Source organism: Protopterus annectens, chromosome 13.part0, assembly GCF_019279795.1.
Source record: "Protopterus annectens isolate FY-2018-M chromosome 13.part0, PAN1.0, whole genome shotgun sequence".
Classification (NCBI taxonomy): Eukaryota; Metazoa; Chordata; order Ceratodontiformes; family Protopteridae; genus Protopterus; species Protopterus annectens.
In genome coordinates, this window is record NC_056747.1 from 891,704,129 (window position 1) to 891,731,681 (window position 27,553).

Genomic DNA, 27,553 nt, shown 5'->3' on the forward strand with positions numbered 1-27,553 from the left:
GGAAGCCAAGACATATTCCTTAGAAGTGGATACCAGTGCTGGCGAGGCCAGTCCGGAGCGACTAGGATCATTTTTGGTTTTTCCTGTTTGACTTTTAGTAAGACCTTGGAGAGTAGAGACAGAGGGGGAAAGGCATAGACTGATAGGTTTTTCCAGCTGAAGGATAGGGCATCCACTTTCCATGCTTTTTTGTGGGGAGAGGCAAATAGATCTATGTCTGGGCTCCTCCATTTCTGTGTTAAAATGCTGAAGATTTGTGGATCCAGTTTCCATTTGTGCGGGTCCATAAGATTTCTGCTTGGGTCGTCTGCCAGAGTATTTTGCTTTCCTGGCAGGAACTGAGCTTGAAGATGTATTTGTTAAGTCAAGGCTGTGTTTCACAAGGCCATGGCTAGTCTGCAAAGGGGATAGGAATGTGTACCCCTCTGCTTGTTTATGTACCACATTATTGTGGTGTTGTCCGTCTTTATCAGTAGTTGCCCTGGATGAAGTAAGTCCTTGACAGTCAGGGCATTCTGAACAGCTAGCATCTCTTTCTGGTTGATATGCAGATGCATTTGGTTTGGGCTCCATTTGCCCTGAATGCATCACCCTGCCAGGTGGGGCCCCCAAGCATAGTCTGATGCGTCTGTAATTAGGGTTTGGGTGGCAGGGGGTAGAGTGAATGACAGTCCCTTGTTTTGGTGGCATGTCTCTGCCCACCAAAGAAACTCCTGATGTAGGCAGGGAAAGGGAGGAATCAGTGTTTCCAGACTGTGACAATGTTGACTCCATAAACATCTTGGGTACCATGGAAGTTTCCTCATATGCAGTCTCGCATATGGAATTAGTAGAATGCAGGATGCCATGAACCCCAAAGCCTGCAGAATTTGTCTTGCAGGTAACTGGGTTTTTGTTGCCATTTGTTTGAAGTATATTGTCAGTTGCCTTTGTCTGGCGTGAGGTAAGCTATCAGGGCAGTTGTATTCAAGCTTGCACCCAGGAATGTAATTATTTGAGAGGGTACCAGTTGTGATTTCTTTTCGTTTATGGTGTACCCTAGGCATGCTAGAAGCCTTTTTATAAATGCCAGATGCTGAAGAAGAGTGTCCTTGTCCTCTGCTTGAATGAGACAGTCATCCAGATAAGGATACATTTGAATGCTTCTTTGTCTGCAGAATGAAATTACTGGTGCCAGGCACTTTGTAAAGACCCTGGGCGCAGTAGATAAGCCAAAGGGCAGTGCAGAGAATTGGTAATGCACAAAACCTGCTTTGAAGCGGAGGTATCTTCTGCATGATTCCCTTATTGGGATATGCAGGTATGCCTCTAAGTCTAGAGTTACTAACCAAGCATTCCTGCCTAGTATAGGCAGCAGCTGTTGTAAAGTCAGCATTTTGAATTTTGGAATGTCCAGGAACGTGTTCAAAATCAATAAGTCCAGTACTGGACGCCATGAATTGTCTTTTCTGGGTACCAGGAAAAGTCTTGAATAAAAACCTTGTCCTTTTTCCTTTTCTGGTACCGGTTGAAACAGCCCCCATATCCATGAGGGACATAACTTGTTTCTGGGCCTCTGCCCACAGGTTTTGTGGCAGATCCGGCCATCCATTTAGAATTGGCAAAGTATGGAAATGAAATCTGTACCCCTGGGATACTATGGTTAATACCCACTTGTCCTGGGTAATTAACTGACAAGTTTGAGCATGAAGTGCTAGTTTTCCCCCCAAGGGGCTGCCAAAAGACAAGTGCTTGGTGATGTTAGAGGAAAGTCATTGAGACTGCTTACTGTAGGGTTGTGCTTGGTTTCCTCCAGACTTGGAGGTGGAGGCACCCCATTGCTTTGACCTGCAAGAACCCTGTGATTGATATCTGGAGCCTTTTGAGCACCTGGATTTGCCCTAAGTGGCTCTGTTGGACAAAGGAAAGGACCAATTTTTAATAGGCCAGTGTCTACTGAACCTGGGTGGCTGCACTTGCAAGAAATCTTTTACAGTTTGCATAGATTTAACTTTGTCTTCCATTTTCTTTAAAACCTCTTCTGCCTTATTACCAAACAGAGTATCATGCTGCAAAGAAGCATCCAACAATTTAGCTTTAACATGATCAGGCAGATTTTGCTCCTTGAGCCAGGCATGCCTTCTTATCACAGATCCAGTAACGGCAGGCCCTACAAGAGGCCTCCAAGGAATCAAAACCACATTGCAAAGTATGCTTTCCTACTTGTTCTGCTGAATGCAATAATTCATGTAACTCTATTTTCCACACAATCAGAAATCAACATCATTTTCTGTTTCAGTAAGCCCATAACATGCTGTTGATATTTAAGCATATGAAACTGGCAGTTTAAAGCCCTGTTTGCCAAGGTTGCAGACGTACAAACCTTCTTTCCCCATCTATCCAGCGCCCTGGAATCTATCAGAAGGGATAGGATTCTTGGCTGTAGAGGTCTTTACACCCGTGGGACCCTGATAAATCATTTCAGGATCAGCAGCAGGGTTTTTGAAAAGAAGTCTGTGGGGTTCAGGAACCCTGTAATATCTGTCTGGCTTACTAGGTGCCGGAGGCAGGGAATCAGCAACCATGCTTGATTCCGAGAACACATCATCAACAATGTCTAATACAGGAGGTATTGCCAAAGAACTATGCTGAGGAAGAAGGAGGAAATCCCTAAGCCTCTTTTTTCATTCAGAAGTTGTGACTCTTCCAGTGAAAATGTTCCCTTAAAGTATGCAAAGTCTCTCCAAAAGAGTAATCCTCAGGAGGAGATGCAGATGGGACGGCTTCCACTGCATCAGAATCCTCATAGGGTGGAATAGAAAATTCAGGATAAGAAGAATCAGAAGAAATGGAAACCTGATCTGAAGATTCATAATCAGTGCCTTGCCTAGGCCTCTTAGCGGGGGGGGGGCCTGATCAAGGTAATTAAATCCTCAGCCATTTTGATAATCTGTTTTTTAGGCATAGGGGCCTGAGCACGTGGCTCATGCATCGGTTTTTTAGACCCAAGTTGTTTTTGACCTTGTTTTTGTTGCTGGCGTCAGTTTAATATAAAAATGTTGAGGCCTGAAAACACCCTCAGAAGCCTGTGCCTGCTCAGCGGCTCCGGACCCATCTGAGGGAATAGTTTCCGAGGTTCCGATACCTTGAGTTTCCTGCGGCCTTACCGACTCCACGTGGGAGTCGGTAGCAGCCTGTGAGACTAAAGTAGCGGGCGTCAGAGGCTGCAAAAGTGCCTCACAGAGAACCGGTGACTGGCTTAGGAGAAGCTTCATAGTCGGTTTTGGACCTCGGTTGCCTGTCTTTTTCCTTTTCTTTGCATTTTTTGTGAACTCCGGTAGTCGGATGGCTATCCGACAACATTGTATAATTAAATCTGCGCCCAAAATAGCTTAATGCAAAATCGTACCAATGCTTAATAGTGCGTTGGTTAAATCTAGCACAAAACCGACAACTTGAAACGTCGTGGTCAGGGCCTAGGCAAGGAATACAGTAAGAATGAAAGTCCTTGTGAGGTATTTGCTTCCCACAAGAAATACAATTATTAACTTTTTCTGACATCGGTCTGGAGCAAGAAAAAAGTTTCCCCAACGGGGTACTTGGCTTTTAATGATGACTTTGGATCTGAAACTCGAACATGAAAATCTCAAGAGTCGGCCGACCGGCACTGGCAAACTGCTTCTGCTTCAGGCACCGCATGGCAAGAAAGACTGAAGAAAATGGCATTGGCTGTCTGTTTTATACTCCTGACAACCTGACATCAGGGAAGAGGTGACAGCAACCGACGCAGGACCCAAGACTTTGGAATTCAGGCCGACTGAGGGCAAACTGCCAGCAGGATTACCCAAATGTAACAACTGCAACAGTGAAACACGAAGAACATCGAGAACGCATCCTTGGGGAATTCATCTCTTAGGAAAGTCTAGCCTCTGGTAGCAGAGGTATGCTGGATCCAACAACTGATGGTTCCGATATGTGGGGATCCGATCCAAAGACTTTGTGGAATTTCAGAGCTGAAGAAGCAACTGAACTCTAATTGCCTGAAGATCAAATGCAATGCAGATGGAGCACTGTTCGCCTAGTTAGGCAGCTCCAAGGCCATACTCACACTTGGCGTGTTAGTCCAAATTTGGTATCTTTGTGGCTACAGGCCACGCATGTTTTGAAGCCTGATGGTTTGTCGGCCACCCTACAAGAAAAAAATCCCAGGCATCACAAACACTAAACAAAATGAGAGAAGAAAATACGCCACAACTAAATAGTCGTACTACAAGCTAATATAACCACTAGCAACCTAAGACCTAAATAACACTGCACTACTATACAAAACTATTAGCTGACAGCAACAGCACTAAAGACATGAGAGAAAGAGAAAACAATCTAACTTGGTAGCTTCCAAATAGTTAATAAGTTAAGGGGGTGAGAAGTAACATTATCTAAATCCTTACAAGACTATAAAAATCAAAAATCTTCAAACGTGTACAAAAAAAAAAATAAAGATCAGTAATTAGCGAAGGCAAGCCTGAGCAGTGGAGACCATGTCTGTACTGAAAGAGCAGCAAACGAGATCTGAGGCAACTTCAGGGCCAGGAGGGGATTATGGGTAAGGGGAGGAACCTGAGCTATGGATCCAAATTCTGATGTGGTCCAAGTCTGATAAGAGGTCAGACCCGGAGACCCAACCATTGATGAAGAGACAGAAGAGAGCACCCCAAATCCTTAATTTGCAAAGTTTCTGTATGGACTTTGATACTGTGAGAAGACTAAGAAGCAGAGTCCACTTCAACATGCCAGCTCAGTTTCTGTTGAGCAAACTATTTTCCTTCTTGGTCTGTTCTACGTTTAAAAACATCTTTGATCCTCCACAAAAGTCAAGTGAAGCCAACTATGAGGTTAAGACAGCCTCCCTGGTGAAAAATAACCATAAGGCCTTCAACACCTATGTCAGAAACCTCAAAGGTGGCACACAGCAAAGTGCTGAGCTGGTGTTTGACTAACAAATTCAGAGAGCCCAGTGATACAGTAAACCACTTACTGGACAAATTCAGTTCCATCTTTATCCCCTTCTCACCCCCAACCACTCCCCTAAAAATAAACTCAAACATAACCCGTCCAACTATAACTAGGGAGCATGTACTGGCTTGCACTTACTAAAACAATGCCTAATGGACCCCCATAACATCCCAGGATGCCTCATGAATAGTTTAAAATACCATGTATCAAAAAGAATACAGGGAGCAAACACAAAGTCCAATGCTGACTGCCTCAAAGCCCCGTCTCTTTACTCAGTATCATACAGACTTCTGACAGGTGACCTTTGCCTGGCATGAAAGCATTCCTTGCACCCTGTTTTCCCAAAACAAAGAGCATCGCAATTACTAGGATCGAAAGACCTAAATTTTGCTTGCAACATAAATAGGACATGCTGGAGACTGATATGGTCTGGAATAGGCTCCCCGATCCGTGTGAAGCAAAGTTGTTTCCCCATCCCTGTTTATGTGCAACTTGGATCAGTGGATGGGTAAGCAGAAATTCACCCCTGGTCTGGCTCCTATGTATCTTAAGGAGCGAGGCAGTCAGTAAATTAACCCCTACATTTATCAAATTTGTGGGTCACATTTGGGTTGCACGGCTAGGCTTATAAGGGTCCTGGTGGTCATTATCCTAGTATACACCCATGAACATATGAGGGCTCTAATTAACCTGTTGCTCAGTTTACAGCAGTCTTGGAAGTCAATACAGTCACAAATGTTTGACGCAATGTCACCAACACAAATTATATGATTTGGGTTTAATGCAAGTGTTCTTAAGTCACTAGCTGAAATGGGATTTCATAAAGATGATTAAGGTACGAGTTTGTCACTCATGTCCCTTTTCTAGCCAGAATTTCTCTACTGGGTAAGGCATTTCCTGCAATAAACTACTGCAGCTCTTAAACCTGCTTAGGATGCATAGGTAGGTGTCATATTCTCTTACATATTCCAGTTTGCTCCATGCTACCTTTGATCCTGAGAAACAGCAATCCACAGAAAAGACAGTCTCTGACAGACAACTAGGTATACATAAGCAATGCAACGCCCAATGTGTTATTGTGGACTCAAAAAACAACTATATAGAAATTTAAAAAATTGCTGCCCAACTTGAAAGTTTAAATGTTACCATAATGAAAGAGAATCACATTATTCATATTATTTTGCTCTCTTACCCCTGCAAGACATTTCTCCAGCGTGTCCAATATAATCAGCTGTGAAAGGTATAAATTTTTCTCTGCAATTTCTCCAAATATTCTCTGAAAGGAAAACAAACAACATATGTCTTTAGATCCGGAAGCTTCAACAATTTCAAGTCTAGCGTTTAACTAACAAATATCCTTAACTAACATTCATTTATTTTTAAAATACTTAAACTTGAAATATACACTTTCAAGCAGCAAAGCTTGGAATACTTTTACACTTCTTTTTGACCATAAATATGCACAATTTGGTGACAACTACACATTCACAAGAGGAGTTTATTATTTTATCTAGACAATGAAGTTGAATAGGCAATTTACCATAATGGAAGATGAAAGAATAGATCACTGTTGCAATATTTTTGACAAGAGAGACATATCTGACAGGATACCTACTTGTATAACCAGTCTACAAAGCTCATGTTCCTTCTGTACACCGTATATCCACCCAAATAATGAGCTTATACACTAGTATAAGAGGGACAACAGGGATGTACCAAAACCCAGAGCTTTCTTACCCCTAAGGTAGGAGGCTGAAACCTATAGTGCTACATCCTAAAATAAAGAGGTGGGAAACAAGACAGATATTTCACCCAGGCCACAGCAAGTGACTTAAATGGGGGGGGGTTACATGAAAGTACAGTTTTGTACCTACCATAAATGTAGATGTTCGAGTGTATATACTGCTGCAGTCATTACACTTGGGTTATCTTGCAGTCAGGCGGTCCCTCAGTCAGCTCGAGTTCCAAAGTCTTGGTCCGGCGTCGGTTGCTGTCGCTTCTTCCCTGACGTCAGTGCGCCAGGGGTATATAAGATGCAGCCGACACCATTTTCTTCAGTTTTTCTTACCCCAGATGTCAGGTGCCCCCAAAAAGGTAGGCAATGTAAATTGCTAATAAAACATACATAAGAAAAGCAATAAAAAACTTTCAGTTACCAGCAAATACTCCCTAAAGGGTAAAAGGGTTAGGTAAGTACTAGCAAGTAAGAGGGGAAGGAGGGAGGGTAACCTAGACTGCAGCAGTGTATACACTCAAACATCTACATTTATGGCAGGTACAAAAAGTACAGTTTTGTACCTACCATAAATGTAGATGTCCGATAGGAATGCATCTGCAGTCCTTACAAATGGGGTTGTCCTGTCGTCAGGCAGCCCTTCGGTCGGCCGGATTCCAAAGTCTGGGTCTGGCTTCGGCTGGTGTCGCACTTCACCCGATGTCATAGCTGCAGTTCTTCGGGTATAAAGGCATCAGCCGACGCCATTTTCCTCAGTGTTTCTTGCCCCAGATGCCAGGCGCCCTCTTGGATGGCTAAATTTGGATAAATGCCAATGTTTCCAAATAGTAGAGAGCAAACACATAAAATAAGCATGTATGTACATATATACAAACAAATACACCATAATAGATACCCCCAAGCTAGCTGAAAGATGGCAAATACCCTAGGAGTACCACAGAGGGGAAGGCGGGTGGGTAATCCTGACTGCAGATGCATTCCTATCGGACATCTACATTTATGGTAGGTACAAAACTGTACTATGTCCTTCAAGGATGCATCTGCAGTCCTTACAAATGGGTAGAATATACCATAGCCAAACTAGGGGAGGAGGAAAGAAGAGAGATTATGGTGTAGTTAGGATCCCTTGCAAAACAGCAGTGGCAAAACCTGCTCGGGATCTAGAGTATAAAGGTAAATTATAATGCTTGGCAAATGTATGCACGGAGGTCCAAGTAGCAGCCTCTATAATGTCCTTGGTAGCCACCCCTCGTAAGAAAGCTGTAGTAGTGGCTGTAGCCCTTGTGGAGTGAGGCCTGATGTTCTCTGGAGTTTTCTTTCCATGGAAGGAGTAACAAAATCTAATGCAATTTCCTGTCCACTTGGAGATTGTCTGTTTTGAAATTGCTTTTCCTTCCCTTCCTGTTGCATATGCTACCAGAAGCTGGTCAGTTTTTCTATTGCACTTGGTCCTGTCCAGGTAGTAGCGTAATTGTCTATGCACATCCAAGGTATGCAACAGTCTTTCTCCCCTGTTCTGTGGGTTGGGTAAGAATGTAGGTAGGTGGATGGCCTGGTTTAAAGACACTCTGGATACCACCTTAGGCATAAATGTAGGATTTGTTCTCATGGACACTCTGTCTTGATGGAAGATCAGGAAGGGTTGCACTGCCATTAATGCCTGTAGTTCAGAAACCCTTCTTGCTGAGGTGATTGCCAGCAGGAAAGCAGTCTTCCAGGACAAGTATTGTAATTCTGCTGTTGCTGCTGGTTCGAAAGGAGGAAGTGTCAATTTTTCTAGCACAAAGTTCAAGTCCCATGCTGGCAATGGTGGTTTCCTAGGAGGTTTTACATTTTAATTCCTCTCAGAAACTGCCTGAGCAGAGGATGTGAGAAGACAGGGGGATCCAAGCTGTATTCTGCCGAAATAGCTGATGCGTGTATCTTGATGGAAGAATAGGACAGGCCTGTATGGAAGAGCTCTGCCAAGTACTCCAGGATGTTGGCTATGTTTACCAGTGACGATCTTTCCCTTTGCAGTACTCCAAATTAGATATCTTTTCCATTTTGCTGCATAATTCTTTCTTGTTGAAGGTCTGCGAGCCTCAAGGATAATGTCTTTAACCCTTTGGGATAAATTTGGGTTAGTTGCTCTTATGTAATGTTTCAGGCAGTCAGCTGCAGAGTTTTCAGGTTTGGATGCAGGATGTTGTAGCTGTTCTGTGTTAACAGCAATGGGATCAGGGGTAGTGTCCACATTTGTTCCCGAGACATGCTCCTCAGTAATGGGTACCAATGTTGTCTTGGCCAGTCTGGAGCTATCAGAATGATCCTTGGACGTTCCTCTTTGATCTTCAATAGCACCTTGTGCATCAAAGGAAGTGGTGGGAACGCATATGCTGTCAGGTTTTTCCAACTGAAAGATAGGGAGTCCACCTTCCAAGCAAGTGGGTGGTACGTCCTTGTGCAGAATTTCTTGAGCTGGTGATTGAGTGGGGATGCAAATAAGTCTATTTGTGGTAGTCCCCATTTTCTTGTGATGGCTTTGAAGATGTCCGGGTGTAGCATCCATTCGTGGGCATCCGTGGTAGTTCTGCTTAATATGTCTGCTAGAATGTTTTCTTTTCCCGGTACAAAAATTGCTTGTAACTGAATGTTGTAGCTCAGGGCCACATTCCATAGGTCCAGTGCCATCCGGCATAGAGGGTATGAAAGTGTGCCTCCCTGTTTGTTGATGTACCACATAACTGTGGTGTTGTCTGTCCTTATCATCAACTGTCCTTCTTGGAGGAATGGTCTGAATATCTGGATAGCCAATTTTACTGCTAGCATTTCCTTTAGATTTATGTGCAGGTGCAGCTGATCTTGAGTCCATAGGCCTTGTATGCACTTGTCCAGCATGTGGGCCCCCCAACCAAGGTCTGCGGCATCCGTTGTGATGGTTTGGCTTGTTTGAATGCTGTAGAAGGGCAAACCTGCGTTTGATTGACAGGCCTGAGCCCACCATAGGAACTCTTGCTTCAGGCATGGTATAAGTGGAATTTTGGTTTCTAGGCTGTGTCTGTGTTGAGACCATAAATTCTTCAGGTACCACTGTAGCTTTCTCATATGCAGTCTGGCATGAGGGACCAGAATTATGCAGGATGCCATGAAGCCCAGGGCTTGCAGTACTTTTCTTGCTGTTAGATAGTTCTGCTTTGTTAATGCCAAGAAGTAGAGAGGAAGTTGTTCTTGTTTTTCCCCAGTTAGGAATGCCATCTGCTTTGATGTGTCCAGCTCTGCACCTAAAAAGGTTATTCTTTGGGATGGTATCAGCCTTGACTTTTTTATATTGACTGTATATCCCAGGGCTTGCAGCAAGTAAATGACTCTTTGTAAGTCTTCTGTTAGCTTGTTTTGTTGTTCGCTTGTATCAGGCAGTCGTCCAGGTAGGGATAAATTTGGATTCCCTGAAGTCTGCAATGAGCGATTACTGATGCCAGGCATTTCGTGAACACTCTGGGCGCAGTAGATAAGCCAAAGGGCAATGCTGAGAATTGATAATGTTCTGATCCTGCAAGAAATCTGACGTATCTTCTGCAATTTGGTCGTATGGGGACGTGCAGGTATGCCTCCTTGAGATCTAAAGTTACCAGCCAAGACTCCTTGCCCAGCATGGGAAGAAGCTGCTGTAGGGTCAGCATTTTGAATTTTGGAACAATGAGGAATGTGTTTAAAGCGGACAGGGCGAGAATAGGCCTCCATTTTTTCTGTTTTCTTGGTACCAGGAAGAGTCTGGAGTAAAATCCCTTTCCTTGTTCCATAGATGGTACCTTTTCCACAGCTCTCATTCTTAGTAATTGAGCTATTTGTTTTAGAGCTTCTATCTTTTGATTTGGTGGTAGGTTTGGCATTCCTCTTTTTCCTGGTAGAGTATGGAAATGAAACCTGTAACCTTGGTCTATAGTTTGCAAAATCCACTTGTCCCTTGTGATGTAATGCCAGTTCTTTGAAAATAAGGCTAGCTTTCCGCCTAAGGGTGCTGCTAGCTGTTCCCTGGTAGGCGGTGCCAGAGCCAAGTCACTGTGATTGTCCTGTTGCAGTGGTAGTGGCTGTGTCTGCGCCTCGCTGGTTGTTGCCCTGCCACTGGCGTCCCTGTAGGCACCCCTGGATTGATTTCTGCCTCGAACGCCTATTCCTGCCTCTCTGTGCTTTAGAGGAGTCTGGAAAGGACCAATTTTTGGAGGGCCAGTTCCTGCTAAACCTTGGAGGTTGGACCTGTAAGAAATCTTTCACTGTTTGTACAGATTTTGCCTTCTCTTCCATTTTCTTCAGTACCTGCTGAGCAGGAGAACCAAATAAATTGACCTTGTCCATGGGAGCATCTAATAGTTTTGATTTGACATGGTCCGCAAGGCCTGTTCTTTCAACCATGCATGCCTTCTGATAACTGTGCCAGTCATGGCTGATCTAAAGGAAGCCTCCAGTGCATCATAGCCGCATTTTAAAGAATGGTTACTAACTTGCTGAATGTTATGCACCATTTCCAGAACATATTTCTTATCTAAAGAATCATCAGAGGACAGTTTCTTAGTTAACTGATCAAGCATAAACTCCTGATATTGGATCATATGAAACTGACAGTTCAAGGCCCTAGCTGACAGAGTAGCAGAGGTGTATACTTTTTTACCCCATCTCTCTAAGGACCTGGATTCCCTTTCAGAGGGGAGGGGATTTTTAACAGAGGTAGATGCTACTGCCTTAGGCCCCTGGGAGATAGTCTCGGGATCTGCAAAAGGAGCCTTGTATAAATGGTGATGTGTGTCCGGGACCCTGTAGAACCTGTCTGGCTTAGCAGGGGCTGGAGGTAAAGAATCAGAAGCAGTACAAGCATCATTAAATGCATCATCTACAACAGAAAGAACTGGAGGTATAGCTAAAGGCCTATGTTGTGGTAAATGCAAAAAGGTCCTAAGCCTTTTCCTGGAGTCTGAGAAATCTTGGCCCTGCCACTGAAATTGTTCCCTCATGGCATGTAAAGTTTCCCCAAAGGAAAATTCCTCAGGTGGAGAGGAAGAAGGAATCGACTCTTCAGCATCAGAGTCTTCGTAAGGAGAATAAGGAGCCTCTGGAGGGTCTGTATTGTCTGAATCATCAGAGGAATCATCCGTGGACACTGGCTCAGGGGGCTCTGCTCTAGGTCTCTTCTCTGGAGGTGGCTGCGAGGCCCTGTGTGGATGAGGTTGGGATCCCCTTATTAAAGAGATGAGATCCTCTGCCAGAGAAAGCATTTGGGAACTGGAGCTGGGCCTGTGAGAGGGGGGCTTAACAGGCACAGACTTAGTAGTTTTGGCTGCTTTAGCCCTGGCAAAAGCCTTAATGGACATGGCTGCAGGAGGCCTAGCAGCTCCACGTGCAGGGGTTGATACATCCAAGGGAATAGTGTCCGATAATTCCTGTGAAACCACAACAGCAGGTTGTATTTCAGAAGCCGATTCTACCAGGTTAGAAGAGGCCTCGGTAGAAGGCATGGATTCGGCTGAAGCAAGGACCGCTTGCTCTGTTTCGCCGAAACAGAGACACTCGTTTGCTTAACCGGTTTCGAAACCGCGGACCGCGATGTCGGTCCTTTCTTCGTTTTTGGCAATTTGTGTAGTCGGAGGATCCGACGGCATAATATACGCAAAATCAGAACCGAAAAACTGCTCAGCAAACTCCGACCGACGTCTAAGCGTCCGTCGGTTAAAAGAAGCACAGGCTAGACAAGCTGCTACGTCGTGGTCTGGGCCTAAACAAGGTAAGCAGTAAGAGTGGAAATCTTTATGAGGTATTTGTTTCCCACAAGTTAAACAGTTATTCACTTTTTCTGACATCGGCTGAGGCAAGAAAGAGTCCTGCTAAAAATCTGAGGTATCTTCTGCAATTTTGCCTGATAGGGACATGCAGGTATGCCTCCTTGAGGTCCAAAGTTACAAGCCAAGCTTTCTTGCCCAGCATGGGAAGAAGCTGCTGTAGTGTCAACATTTTGAATTTTGGAACATCCAGGTAAGTATTTAGAAAAGAAAGATCCAGAATGGGCCTCCAGGATTTGTCCTTTCTGGGAACCAGAAAGTCTTGAGTAAAATCCTTGTCCTTGCACCTGTGTTGGTACCTTTTTAATAGCTCTCATGTCCATGAGTGCTGTAATTTGTCTTTGAGCCTCTGCTCATTGATTTGGTAGCAGATTTGGCATTCCTTTTAATCTTGGCAGTGTGTGAAAGTGGAACCTGTAACCTTGAGATACAATATTGAAAACCCATTTGTCTTTGGTGATCATATGCCAATTGTGACTAAAAAGTGCCAGTTTCCCCCCAAGGGGGCTGCCAAGAGAGAAGCGTTTGGCAGCTGTAGTGGAAAGTCATTGGGACTGTTTTTATAAGGCTGAGGGCCGTCTTCCCCTTCTTTCTGGGTTGAAGCACCCCATTGTCGAGGCCTGTAAGTACCTTGTGGTTGACCTCTGCCTCTTGGACGTCTGTATCTACCCCTTTGAGGTCTGTCTGATACTGGAAAGGACCAAGTTTTTGTCGGCCAATTTCTGCTAAATCGAGGAGGCTGAACCTGTAAGAAATCCTTCACCATTTGCATAGATTTTGCTTTATCCTCCATTTTCTTTAATACCTCTTCTGCCTTAACTCCAAATAAAACATCCTGCTGCAAAGGTGCGTCCAATAGTTTTGCTTTAACATGATCTGGTAAAGTCTGCTCTTTTAACTAAGCATGTCTTCTAATGACAGACCCTGTAAGTGCTGCTCTACAGGAGGCCTCTAATGAATCAAAACCACATTGCAAAAGTATATTTTCCCACTTGTTCAGCTGCATGCAATAAATCCTGCATTTCCTTATAGTTAGGAAGATCTGAATTTGGAAGCATTTTTTGTTTCAACTGAGACATCAAATATTGCTGATATTTAAGCATGTGAAACTGGCAATTTAAGGCCCTCATTGCTAAAGTTGCAGATGTATATACTTTCTTCCCCCATCTGACTAATGCTCTTGAATCTCTGACAGAGGTGACTGGATGTTTTGCTGTAGAGGCCTTTACCCCTTTGGGGCCCTGGGAAATAGTTTCAGGGTCAGCAACAGGGCTTTTATAAAGAAATTTGTGAGAGTCAGGGACTCTGTAGTATCTGTCTGGCTTAACTGGAGCAGGAGGTAAAGAATCTGGATTTAAACTGGATTCTGAGTACACATCATCCACAATATCCAACACTGGCGGAATGGCTAGGGGTCTGTGTTGAGGTAATAAAAGGAAATCTGAGCCTTTTCTTGGATTCTGAGTAATCCTGGCCCTCCCAATGGAAATGCTGCCTCATGGTATGTAAGGTTTCCCCAAAGGAGTAGTCCTCTGGTGGAAAGGCTGAAGGAATTGATTCCTCAGCATCGGAATCCTCATAAGGGGGTAAAGAGTATCCTTGGTCTGAGGATGAATCTGAAGAGATGGACAACTGGTCGGATGAATCAGTCTGCATCCTGTCTAGGCCTTTTATCAGGTGGAGGGTGGGATCCCCTGATCAGAGTAATTAGGTCTTCGGCCATTTTGAGCATCTGTTTCTTAGGCATGGAGGCCTGGTCCTGGTGAATGTAGAAGCTGTTTCTTAGTTTTTAAAGGGGTTTTAGATTTAGCAGAAGATTTAATGGTTAACTGAGTAGGTCTGAAAACACCCTCTGAAGCTGCAGGTTGTTCACCTACTCCAGATCCCTCGGAAGGGATAGTCTCTGTAGGCCGTAAATCTGGTATATCTGAAGGCCCAGCCATTTCCAGGTGGGAGTCAGAGGCGGCCTGTGGTTCCAAAGAAGCGGTCGTCAGGGGCTGCGAAGGCGCCTCGCTGAAAACCGGAGAACTGGCGACTGGCCTATAAGAGGCTTTGTCAGTTTTGGGCCTCGGATGCCTGTCCTTGTCTTTGCACTTTTTGTGAATTCCGGTCGTCGGTTGTTCCAACGGCATGGTGTAATTGAATTTTCTGCCAAAATAATGTTGGGCAAAATCAGACCGATGTTTAATAGTGCGCTTGTTAAACCTAGCACAAAACCGACAACCTGTGACGTCGTGGTCTGGGCCTAGGCATGGGATACAATAAGAATGGAAATCCTTATGAGGTATTTGCTTCCCACAAGAAATACAATTATTAACTTTTACTGACATCGGTCTGAGGCAAGAAAATGTTTCCCCAACGGGGTACTTAGCTTTGTAGAAGACTTCGGTTCTGGATTCAGAATGAAAATCTCAGGAGTCGGCCGACCGGCACTTGCGAACTGCTTTTGCTTCGGGCACCACGCGGCAAGAAAGACTGGGGAAAATGTCGTCGGCTGCATCTTGTATACCCCTGGCGCACTAACATCAGGGAAGAAGCGACAGCAACCGACGCCAGACCAAGACTTTGGAACTCGGGCCGACTGAGGGACCGCCTGACGGCAGGATAACCCAAGTGTAATGACTGCAGCAGTGCAACACGATGAACATCGGCAATAGTGATTTACTGGACATCTCCTATTAAGATTAAGCTACAAAAAATGTAGTATGTTCTTCAAAAGATGACTGCTGCAATTTTCTTCACAGATGGGACAATTCCCAAAGTTTTGAGCAGTATGGACAGAATAAGTCCATCTAGAATCCAAGATGCCCTTCACAACACACCTCCCACAAATCTAGTTTTGGCTCTGAAAAAGCCCCCCAGTTTATAAGGTTTGGTAAATGTGTTAACAGAGAGGACCAAGTAACCAAGTAGCAGCTTCTAATATAATCTAGTGTTGACACCTTTCAGAAATGCTCCTGAGGTAGGAATTGCCCTAGCAGAATGAGCAGTTAAATTTTCAGGAAAATCACTGCTGTGGTTTAACCAGAAATTTATTTTATTTTAATTTATTTAGTTAACATTTGTTTACCGGGAAAGTCAGACTTCAAACGAGACAATTTTCAGTGGAGGCCCAGGGAGAAACGTTCCAGTAACTGTCCAGATAAAAAATCCAAGTTGCCTACGTATATCTAAGCAGTGAAGAATTTTTTCACCCTTATATTGCGGGCTACGCTAGAAGATATGGAGCTAAACACTTTGGTTAAGGGAAAAATCAAAAAGTCGGCCTTTGGCATAAAGGAAGAGGTGTTTCTTAAACTCAACTTATCCTTGTGAAAGACTAGGAAAGGCTGAATACACGCAAGGGCCTGTAAGTCAGGAACCCTTCTAGAAATTGAAGCTACCAAGAAAAAGTACAGCTGTGTACACTTACCATAAATGTAAATGTTCGAATATTTTCACTGTTGCAGTCATCACACTTGGGTTATCTGCCTGCAGGTAGCCCTCAGTCAGCCAGAATACCAGGAACTTAGTATTTTTGCATCAGATGCTGTCACTCCAGGACTGACGTCAGGTCGTCAGGGGTATAAAAACAGGCAGCCGACGCCATTACATCTGTTTTTCTTGCCCAAACTGTCAGGAGCTCCCCAAATAGGGAGCTAGGTTATGGTGGGGAAAACACCACCAATAAAAAGTAAATACCAATACCAATAGTCCAGAAGGGTTAGTAATAGCCATTGATAGGGGAGAGAAAAAAACAGGGGGCTGGAAAGAGGGGAAACCAGGACTGCAACAGTGAATACACTCAAACATCTACATTTATGGTAAGTGTACACTACTGTACTATGTTCTTTGTGTTTCACTGTTGCAGTCATCACACTTGGGTGGATTCCCAAAGCTGAAGAAGGGTGGAGGCAGTCAAGAAGAATTAGGGCTGGCTAGTATGCCTTGCAAGACTGCTGTAGAAAATCCTGCCCTGGATTTGGAAAAGATAGGAAGGTGGTAATGCTTGGTGAAGGTGTGTACAGAACTCCAGGTAGCAGCCTCCAGGGTGTCCCTGGTAGGGACTCCACTGAGAAATGCTGTAGAGGTAGATGTTGCCCTAATGGAATGTGTTCTGTCCCGATGAGGGGTTGGATTCCCATGGTGCTTGTAATAAAAATGGATGCAGTGTGCTATCCATTTGGAAATAGTTTGTTTTGAAATGGCCTTCGCCTCTGCCCTTGTTGCAAAGCAGACTAGTAGCTGGTCAGATTTTCTGAAGGGCTTAGTCCTATCAAGGTAGAATCTGAGCGGTCTGTGCACGTCCAAGGACGGCAGGATCCTTTCCCCTTTATTGTGATGATTAGAGAAGAAGTTCGGCAAATGGATGGATTGATTGAGAGCCACACTGGACATCACTTTAGGCATAAAGGAAGGGTTAGTCCTGAGGGAAACCCTGTCAGCATGAAAAATAATGAAGGGTTCCACAGCCATCAGTGCTTGTACCTCAGACATGCTTCTAGCTGAAGTGATGGCTAGAAGCAAGGCTGTTTTCCAAGAGAGGAATTTTAACTCTGCTGATGCAGCAGGTTCAAAGGGGGGAAGCATGAGCTTTTCCAGTACAAGGTCCCAAGCAGGGGTGGGTGCACTCCTCGGTGGCCTTAAGTTAGTTGTCCCTCTCAGGAACTGTTTAATACACGGGTGCGAGAAGAGAGGTGGCACAGTGTTGTAATGAGCAGAAATGGCTGACGCACGTATCAATGGAGGAGAATGACAGGCCTTTGTGAAGCAGATCTGCTAAGTAATACAGGATAAGAGGCAGAGAGGGCAGTGTTGTGTCCTCTCCTTTAGAATGAATCCATGAACAGAACCTTTTCCACTTATCAGCATAGGATTTTCTTGTACTGGGTCTTCTGGCTTCAAGAATGATGTCCAGCACCTGTTTACTTACGGTCGCTGGGGGAGAATTCAAGGAATAAGCCAGGCTGCAAGATTTAGCGTTTGCAGTTGTGGATGCAGAATCTGTCCCTCCTGCTGAAAGAGGAGGGTTGGATTCTGGTGTAGGTGCCAGGGTGGCACCGATGTTAGGCTGTGCAGGAGTGGGTACCAGTGTTGGCGTGGCCAGTCCGGGGCAATCAGAATTCTCCTTGGTCTGTCCTGTTTTATCTTGAATAATACTCTTAAAAGGAGGGGCAGAGGGGGAAAGGCATAGACTGAGAGATTTACCCATTGAAAAGATAGGGCATCCACTTTCCAGGCCCTGCTGTGAGGATTTCTGGTGCAGAATTTGCTAAGCTGGTGGTTGTAGGGGGAGGCAAAGAGATCCACCTCTGGGGTCCCCCATTTCTGGATCAGAAGGTTAAAGGTGCTGTGCTCCAATTGCCACTCATGTGGTTCTAGGACATTTCTGCTCAAGTCTGCCAGTAAGTTTTGTTTGCCTGTCAGGAACTGAGCTTGCAGATGGACTTGAATGTCCAAGGCCATGTTCCACGGGGCCATGGCTAGCCTGCAGAGTGAGTAGGAATGGGTTCCCCCCGCTTGTTGATGTACCACATAACTGTGGTGTTGTCTGTTTTTATTAACAGTTGCCCTGGAAAGATTAGGTATCTGAAAGTGGACAGGGCATTCTCTATAGCTAGCATCTCTCTCTCTCTTTTTTTTTTTTTTACTAAATTTTTTTTATTATTTCAAATAAGATGTCATAAAAAAACATTACATGAAATAAAGATAAATAACATATTTACAATTCTAAAACATTACTAACTTCAAACTATTATATAACTGTTTACATTGGTGTCTATGCAAATAACATTGAAATTCTATATTATATAGAGTTAGAAACATACTATGATTTATCTTCATCGATCTTTGAGTATTTCTAGTACAAGAGTAATAGTAAGAAGTAGATCTTTTAGTTCTGTTCTTTCCATATGAGCAACTGCTGATGTTAAATTCTCAAATTCCTTGAACGTAGGAGAAGCCTAATTTTCCCAGTGTATAGTTATGATTTTACGTGAAATTGCCAATAGTGACCATAGGATTTTAGTGTCTTTTTTTGGTACACAGTTTGGAATAGGAGAGTTGAATAAAATTAAAGACTTTGTTAACTGAAAATTATCATTATAAACAGTCTGAAAAAAATAGTTAATGGACTTCCAGTTCATATTGAGACATATACATTCATAAAAAACATGCTGCCAATCTGCTTTTATCTTGGTATGGCATCTCAAACATTGATCTTCAATAGAATAAATTTTGGCTAGCCTATGTGGTGTATAGAAATGTCTGTGTAGAAATCTCCAAGTGAATAACTGCCAGTATTTTGACAATGTAGAAAACTTGGAAGATTTTAGAATATTACTTTTTTCTTCTTCAATTGGAGGATGGTTGTCTATTAAAGTATAATAATCCCAGTATGATTTTTCATGATAATTTTGTTTTAACAATTTTATAAATATTAGACAAATAACCTGTACCCTGATAAGGTTGCTTTGTGATGAGAATAAGGTATTAAGTTTTGGAGCTTCATGTCTAACTGAAGGTTGCATTTGTTCTATTTTATTTATAAGAAAATGTCTTAGATTTTGTAAAAGCAACCAGTAATCTTTATTTACATTATAATTGTAAGCTATTTGTTAGTATTTTCCCTTTCTCTATAAGTTGATGCCAAAAGAATAATGATTTTTTTCTTGAGTATATTCATTTTGGAGATATGGGATGTATCTAGTATATTGGGTGTAAAAGCTATAGGGAAAATAAGAAAAATCCAAGAATTAATATTTGGTATTTTGTTTATATATGTTTTGAACATTGAAAGTGTAGAGCCTATATAGTTTGATGGCAGTTTATTAATATTATTCCTTTTCCCTAAAAAATAATATTTTAACATCCATACAAGGGGTGATGATATTACTGTTAAGTTGTCTTGTATGTGATTTAAGTGATTTCTATGTAAATCTGCTCATGAGCTTGTTTCCATATAGGTGTGTATGAATTATTTAACCATAGTGTTATATTTTTAATAACAGATCAGGTAATATATAAATCAATATCCGGTAAATTAATTCCACCGTCTTCCCAATCTGGTAAATGTTTATTTAAGGCTATACGGGGTTTATTTGGAAACCATAGAAAATTTAAAATTAGTTTATTGCATCTTTGAATAATATATTTGGGAGGTGGCAATGAAAAATTTTGTATTAAGTATAATATTTTGGGAAATATGATTACTTTAATAACATATCATCTGTTTGCTGTTGAAAAGATGCATTTATTCCAGTAACCAATTGTTTGTTCTATTTTGTCTAGTATTTTATTATAGTTAAATATTACAGAATCTGTTAATTCACTGAGCAGATTTATTCCCAGATATAATAATTTATTTTCCGTTACTATATATTTGGAAAACCTTTTGTTTATATATATATATATATATATATATATATATATATATATATATATATATATATATATATATATATTTACAGTTACAGGGCATAATTTTAGTTTTATTTTCATTAAATTTTAAGCCTTAAATATTTTGAAATTTATTCATGGAGTTAAATAGAGCATTCAAAGACTCATTGGCATCTGAGAGAGTTAAAAGTATGTCATCAGCAAAGAGTTGGATTTTAAGGTTTAACATTTTATTAATACAAATGCCCTTTATGTTATTGTTTGATCTGATTTGATTTGCAAAGGGTTCTATGAGTAATGCAAATAACAATGGTGATAAAGGGCAACCTTGTTTAGTTCCCTTATTGATTGTTATAGGGCCTAATCTATGTGATCCTAGTTTAACATATGCAGTAGATTTTTCATATAGTATTTGGATACGAGTATTAAAATTGGAAGGAAAGTTATAATATTCTTTTAAAACTAGTGAAAGAAAGTTCCAGTTAACCAAATCAAAAGCTTTATTAATATCTAATGAGATTACATTTAAATCTAGGACTTTATGCTTGCTATAGTCTATTAATGTTAGTATTACTTAAAGCCTGTTTGATCTTTGTGAATTAAGAAAGGAAGAAAGTGTTTGATCCTATCTGCGTATATAGCCATAAACATCTTATAGTCTATACTGAGTAATGATATTGGCCTATATGAGGAGCAGTGCTTCTCATCTTTATCTGGTTTGATAATTGGTGATATCAATGAATATTTCCAAGAGGGTGGTATGTTCAAATCCTTCTTGGCTATATCATATACTTTTAATAGTAAGGATATGGCTTGATTGGGTATTAATTTATACATTTCTGGTAGCATATTGTTTGGCCCAGGTGTTTTATTTGTCTTGAACTTTTTAATTTGTGATTTTAATTCTGTCATATTGATTGGTTTGTTTATAATGTCTATTTGTTCTTGTGTTAATTTAATATGAATATTATTTTCCAAGTATTTTTTATATCCTTAGTAGCTATATCTTGAGTGTTTATGGAATTATCAATGTTAAATTGAAGTCTGAATGCTTCTAAAATATCATTTAGATCCGTAACTCTTTTGTTAGTATTGGGAATAAATATTTCTTTTATTTGCTTAGATTTTATTTTTTTTTTGTTCTATTAGTTAAGTGTCTCAGGTGTGCTGAATTAGTAGAGCATGAGTTTATTTTTATCTTTTCTAAGTTAATCATAATCTTAAGATGTAACAATTCTGCATACTTCTTATTGATTTGCATAAGTTCTTGAACTTGAGTAGCATTACCCTTTAGTATTTCCAGTTTCAATTTGTCTGCTTTGTTTTGTAAGTCTAGCATATGTTTATTCCATAACTTCCTTTTATTTATGCACCAGGATAATATTTTTCCATATGTAACTGCTTTTAACGAATCCCAGACATATATTTTTGAAATATCTTCTGTGTAGTTTATTTCTAGAAAGTTTTTGATTGTTTCTTCATAAAATTCTTTGAAATCTGTCAATTTTGTGATATAACAAGGTATCCTAGTAATGGGATTTGAATAAAAAGGTGTAAGCTCTATCTCAAAGACTATGGCATTATGATCAGATAAGGGACAATTTATAATTTGACTTTGTCAATTTTTATTAGGTCATTGGCAACATATATTCTATCAATTCTAGAGTTAGTTTTATATCTATGAGAATAAAATGTGAAGATTAGTGAGTCTGGTTCTGCAAATTAATTTAGATCTTTTAAATATAATGTATCTATAAACTTTAATAGTGCTTTAGAGATCGATTGTTTTCTTCTTTTAGATTTAGAATCTGTATCTTTTTCATTCATTATACAGTTGAAGTCTCCTGCCAATATCAGGCTACCCTTAGTTAAATGAATTATCTCTTCAAAGTGCTGTTTAACTGTTCTTAATCCTAGTCCTGGGATCCAATATAGATTTACTAACGTATAGATTCTCTTATTTAATTCTATTGAAGCTAGACAAAACATACCGGATGTATCTTGAGGAGTAGCAATTATTTTAGGTGTTACAGTTGAGTTGCGAAGTAGTACAGCTACTCCTCTTTTTTTTTTGTTTTGTATTGAGAGCTTATTAGTACTGTGTAATTGTTAATATTTAAGTTGTTTCTATCTCTAATAAGTGTGTCTCTTGTAAGAAGACTATTTGTGGTTTATGTAAGTTTATGTACTTGAATAGGCTTCTCCTTTTATTACTATTATTTAGACCATTAACATTTATGGATAAACATTTCATTTCCTAGTTATGAGTTTGTTTTATGTGTGAGTTTATGTAAATATTGGTTATTCTTAGTTCCATCTTGGATACAGAATTCAAAAATATTTTCTTGTATGGTTTTTGCATGTTTCTGAGTGACACCATAGTGATAAAATAAAAAAAAAAACAAAGAACTTCCAAACTTGCAATTCTTAACCTTAAAAAGCATTCCCCTATCACTATGAGGTAATATACCTCTTTGTTTGGTTAGTGAATCTAACCAAACAAACTTTCTACCCTCACAAATAATATCTGGATCAGTTTCCCTTATCCTCTTAGTTTTTAAATAAAGATAATTGAATAATATATTAAGATAAAATGAAAAATAAAATAAACGCCAATACCACGTAACAAACTCAATACTGAGCTAATAATATAAAGTCAAATGAGTCATGCAGCATACATAAAGTGCTCAGAACGGGCGTCGAGCTGATACAATGAAGCAAGTTAGATTTCAGTTAAATTATGTAAAAGGTAGTCTCAAAAAAGACTAAGAAACGTCTCTTCAGACCAAGAAAACAGTTCAAATATCTCTTCAGACCACAAAAAGTTCCATAAATATTCCAAATATTCCAAACAATATCCACAAAGCTCTTGCAGTAAAAAGTTTTAATGTGTAGAACTAATAAAAACAGGTAAGCGTTTTCGCTAAAATAGTTTTGTCAAACCATGAATAGTATTACAAAAAATTTCTTAAATACTGATATAACAACTGATTTCAATGTGACATCACAATTCATTAACAAATCATGAAGCGCCACTTAATACTATGCTTATACATATACTTAAAGGAAAAAGTGTAAAAATCGAACAATAATAATAAATAGAATTAATTCATTTATACCTTCATATTTTAAGAAATATATATAAACATAAATATCCCTTCATATAAACAATAATTACAACAAAAAACAATTTTTATCCAGGTATTAAAATCACTTAAGACACTGTTTCCTATTACTTAGTATAGGTTTTAAAGGAACCTTATCATTAAGCACAGGAGGGAAATGTGCTTGTAAACATATGATCCAGTTAATCTCATTTCTCTCTGTAAAATTTATAATATTCCCAAGTGTAGGGGTATTAACCTGAATAACCATAAAATTAAAATTATGTGTAACACCATTTTCTAAAACATGTTTAGAAAGCGCATTTACTACTGACTGAATACGAATCTGGTAAAGGTGTTCACGTATCCTGTCCCAAAGCCTTCGGTTGGTTTTACCCACATAGGAGGGACAGGAGGTACAAGTAGCCAGATACATTACATGTTCTGTATTACAGGTGACATTAACTCTGAAAGTATACATTTTAGATGTTTTAGGATGTATAAACATATTGGAGGGCAGAATAGTAGAATAGTTGCAATTGTGGCATGGTATAGTTCCAGAAAATACGCTGTATTCATATGGTAAACTTGAATTACTATAACAAAGTCTATGTAGATTTTTCTTATTTTTCAACAAGAATTGTGGTTTGTCACCAATAAGTTTCTTTATATCATGATCAACTATAAGGACGTTCCAGTGCTTAATTAAACTTTCTTTAATTTGATGAAAGTCACTAGTATAATACAAGGAAACTTTTTGCAAAGAGGTATCTAAAGATGTTTTAACACTATCCAGAGCATAGGCTATAGTCCCCTGCTCGGAAAAATAGGGACAAGCTCTATCCATTCTCATAGTTTCAACAGACTGAAAACCTAAATCTATTTCCTTCATAGTATAATTTCTGGATAACAGTCTACCTTGTAAATTTAATAATTCCGAACTAAAGTCGGACTGGATGGGGTTCAGCCTGGAGGCCCTAATTGCCTGACCTTTAATAATGTTAGTAAAAATATATTGAGGATGCATACTCTCTCTGCGCAATAATGAATTCTTAGAACATGATTTCCTAAATACACCAGTGTTAATGAAACCATTACTTAAACGTTCTACATATACATCTAAAACCGCTATACTAATGGGTGAAGAAGTAATGGTAAACTTTAGAAAATATACTAGTGAATTAACTTGATCAAAGAATATATCAAGTTCACTCTTGGTACCAGTCCATATAAAAAACAAATCATCTACGAAACATCTATAAAAACAAAACACAATTCTTAAAGTTAGGAATATTAAGATAATCTAGGAATATTAAGATAATCTAATCAGCTAAATATATATAAATATATTCTTTACTCTTATCTTATTGTAATTCAATAATACTTATTTCTAATCAGGTTTCAAAAGGTACAAATATTTAGAATAAGGTAGTATCATTTCAAAATAATTTATGGTATTAATAAACATTTTCTCATGTTAAAATCTATAACTGTATATTGCAGACATCTGTTGAAAATTATTTACTGACATTACTGTACAATACAATACCACTGTTGTGTAAATGTTTTTAGACTACTCAAGTCTGAAACCAGTGTTTAGATTAGTATTTGCAAAGTCACATTGGAATAAAAACATGAATAGTTCTGAAACCATCATATTTCATGTTTAACAAACTGAAATGCAAAACAATGTACAAGTAAATTAACATTTCTTTAGTGGACATTAAATATGTTCCTCTGGTTGCATTTTTCAGCTTTTCAAAGACAATTCCCACGGCTGGAGACAACAAGATCAAAATTTAGATGACTCCCTTATCTAAGAGACTGCTTATAATGTTGTTACTTGAGTGTTTTGTTGTTAACACTTATCAATTTTCATTGGGACTTTGTATAATCAAAAATACACAGTACAGAGGTAAAACTACAATGCACTTTATCACATTTTCAAAGCAAACATCTATGTAAATCACATATTAACTCTTACAGCTTAGACTGACACTTAACCAGTGAGTTTATCTGCTGACAATAAGTGTTGGAGATATAATTTTGGCTTGCTTATCACCAATAATTTAACCTTATGATTGAATAAGATTTTAGAATTAAACATCAGCAACTTCTCATTATAGTATTTAAAAAGTATACTGAGGAACATATCAAAAAATGGAAGCTGCTAAGATTTAAACTACTATGTATGAAAATGTTGCAGGTTAAAATTCCTAACCCACTTTGCAGTAAATAGACAAAATGTATTTAAACTATGGGGTAATACCTTTATTGTCAGAAAGGTGATTAAGAAGCTTATTTTTCCTCTAACATCAGAGGATAGCTATGGTGATCCATGCACTGCAAGAGTATTATTTATCCTGTTAATTGCTTTATGACTGTATATAGAAATATTTAATTCAACTAATTAACTGGTATTACAACAATGTTTCTCAGAAAAAGTTGTTTTACAGTTAATGACTAGACAGAACGCATCATTGAGAGGATACACTTATCAAATGTCAAGTGCTTTAGCTATAAGTGTCCCCTTGAATTAATCCCTGATGAATTTGCTGCTTACTAAACTTGCAGACTAATATTGGTGTCTTTTCATGTAGTCATATTGGAACGTGAAAATACAGGTCTGCTGATCAGAAATAATCAGGCTCAACTGCTAGACAATGTTATACATTTGTCTGCAGAAAGGTTTGAGAATTACGGTTGCATTGTCAAGAAATTTTGTTTAGACTAACAGTAACATGATATACCCACATACATTAGTATTGTGTCATTCTTGATAATGCAAAAAGCCAGGTAATATTATTAGAAGGGTGCAGCCACAGCCAGGTAATATAAGAAGAGTACAGCCGCAGTCATTACTCAGATGAGTAAATGGGAACAGCATGAGCCATCTAAGGAAGCATAGCTCGCTGAGCACCTGCCACAATGCATGGTAACTTAGCAATAAATTAGGGTGTGGGCTAAGCCTCTCCCTTTGCTACTCAAATTGGATTCAATACAATGTGTGTGTAGAACACAGATGCTTCAACAAAGGTCAAACCTATATGGGATATAAACATTGTATAGTTGACACACTGGGTTAAATCCTCTGTTGTTATGTTACTTATAGTTGTTTATATGATTATTGCTTTTACTTTCTCTAGTATATTGTACTGTTATTTTAATGTCTGATTTGCTAAATGTACATTTAACCTTCTTGTTGCAGTCCACTTGTGGGCATAGTTTGGCAGCAGGACATTAGTAGTATTTCTGTAGGAGCACCAGTGTGGCAAATGGCAATATTCCTTAAAATAAACCTGCCCGTTGCTGGACAGTTACTAGTTTCTTTAGAGAATTTGTAAAATAGCAGTGATTCCTATTTGCTGTTGATTAATTTCTGCTCTTTAAACTCTGCTGTACAACACATAGTAAGGGATAGCTAAAATGTCTGGAAAACTAAACTGACAGAAAGACAAGCAGACATATGTCCTTATCTGTCAAGGTGCTAGAAGACATCAGAAGCCATAAGCTGAAAGTGCTTCAAAAATTAGATCTGTGTATATTTAGATGAACCGCATACATTATTTACGTTTCATTAGAAGGAATTTAGGTTCCTGTATCTTTAAAAGTGAATCTAGCTTATTTCCTGACTAGACGTCAATTAGAAAGAGACAGGGGATAACACATACAAGTAAATGCGACAAGCAATAAGGTACTCGAGTTTCTAGTGATATTTGTGGCTGTTAAATTGTCTTGAGAACCAAGCGGGAAAATGTATGTGTTTTTTCTTTTTTTTCCCCCTTCTCTTACTTCGTGACAAAATCATGTAGTGTGCACGCGAGCACTCTAGTCTGCAGAGTAGTGTTCACATCTATCAAACTTTGCATTTTAAACATGCTATGCCTTATTTCTTTACAAAAGAAAAAACAAGATATCTAAGCTACTTATAAGTATCTCTCAACTCGATGTCCTGAGCCATAACACACTTGACTCATAGCCGCAAAATATCACTCAACATATTTTTGCACTGCACTATATCAATATGTGCATATGGGTCAAAGACAGAACATCTTTTAAGGCTATTTAATGTAGTCTTATGATACATCTAAACTGAAATACTTCATTTCAAAACCAACACATTTCCCAGCATTACTGTTTATCCAAACAGGGACATTTTTAACTTATAGAAAGAAATGTCGTCAGGGATGTAACTGATAATAAGTTATACAGCAGCTATTACTATACCTATTAAGCAATATAACCAATATAACCATATACTGATTAAAGTATTATAAGATGATGAAGACTTTATAAAAAGAAAAGAAAAAAAATATTTGAGAACATTATTATGTGTTGATTACTCTGATTAAAAATATGAAAATAATAGATGGATAATAATGAAAAATATGAAAATAATAGATGGATAATAATGAAAAATAGAGTAATGTTTACATTATGCTTAGTATATTAATGTGAGTTGAGATAAATGTATTTAAATTTATGCTAATTTTGACATTTAAAGTATAATTGAAAACAGTACCTGTTTTGGTGTG

The 27,553-nt window shown here is 39.5% G+C and overlaps 1 protein-coding gene across 2 annotated transcripts in view; it reads right to left on the bottom strand.

The window, feature by feature from the left end:
- Nucleotides 1–27,553, bottom strand: part of NF1 (neurofibromin 1) — a 5,218,972-nt gene that overhangs the window by 4,536,815 nt on the left and 654,604 nt on the right. For both annotated transcript variants that reach the window (XM_044054637.1, XM_044054636.1), the window contains exon 3: nucleotides 6,185–6,268. In XM_044054637.1, the coding sequence (XP_043910572.1) occupies nucleotides 6,185–6,268 (84 nt within the window). The remainder of the gene's footprint in view (nucleotides 1–6,184; nucleotides 6,269–27,553) is intronic.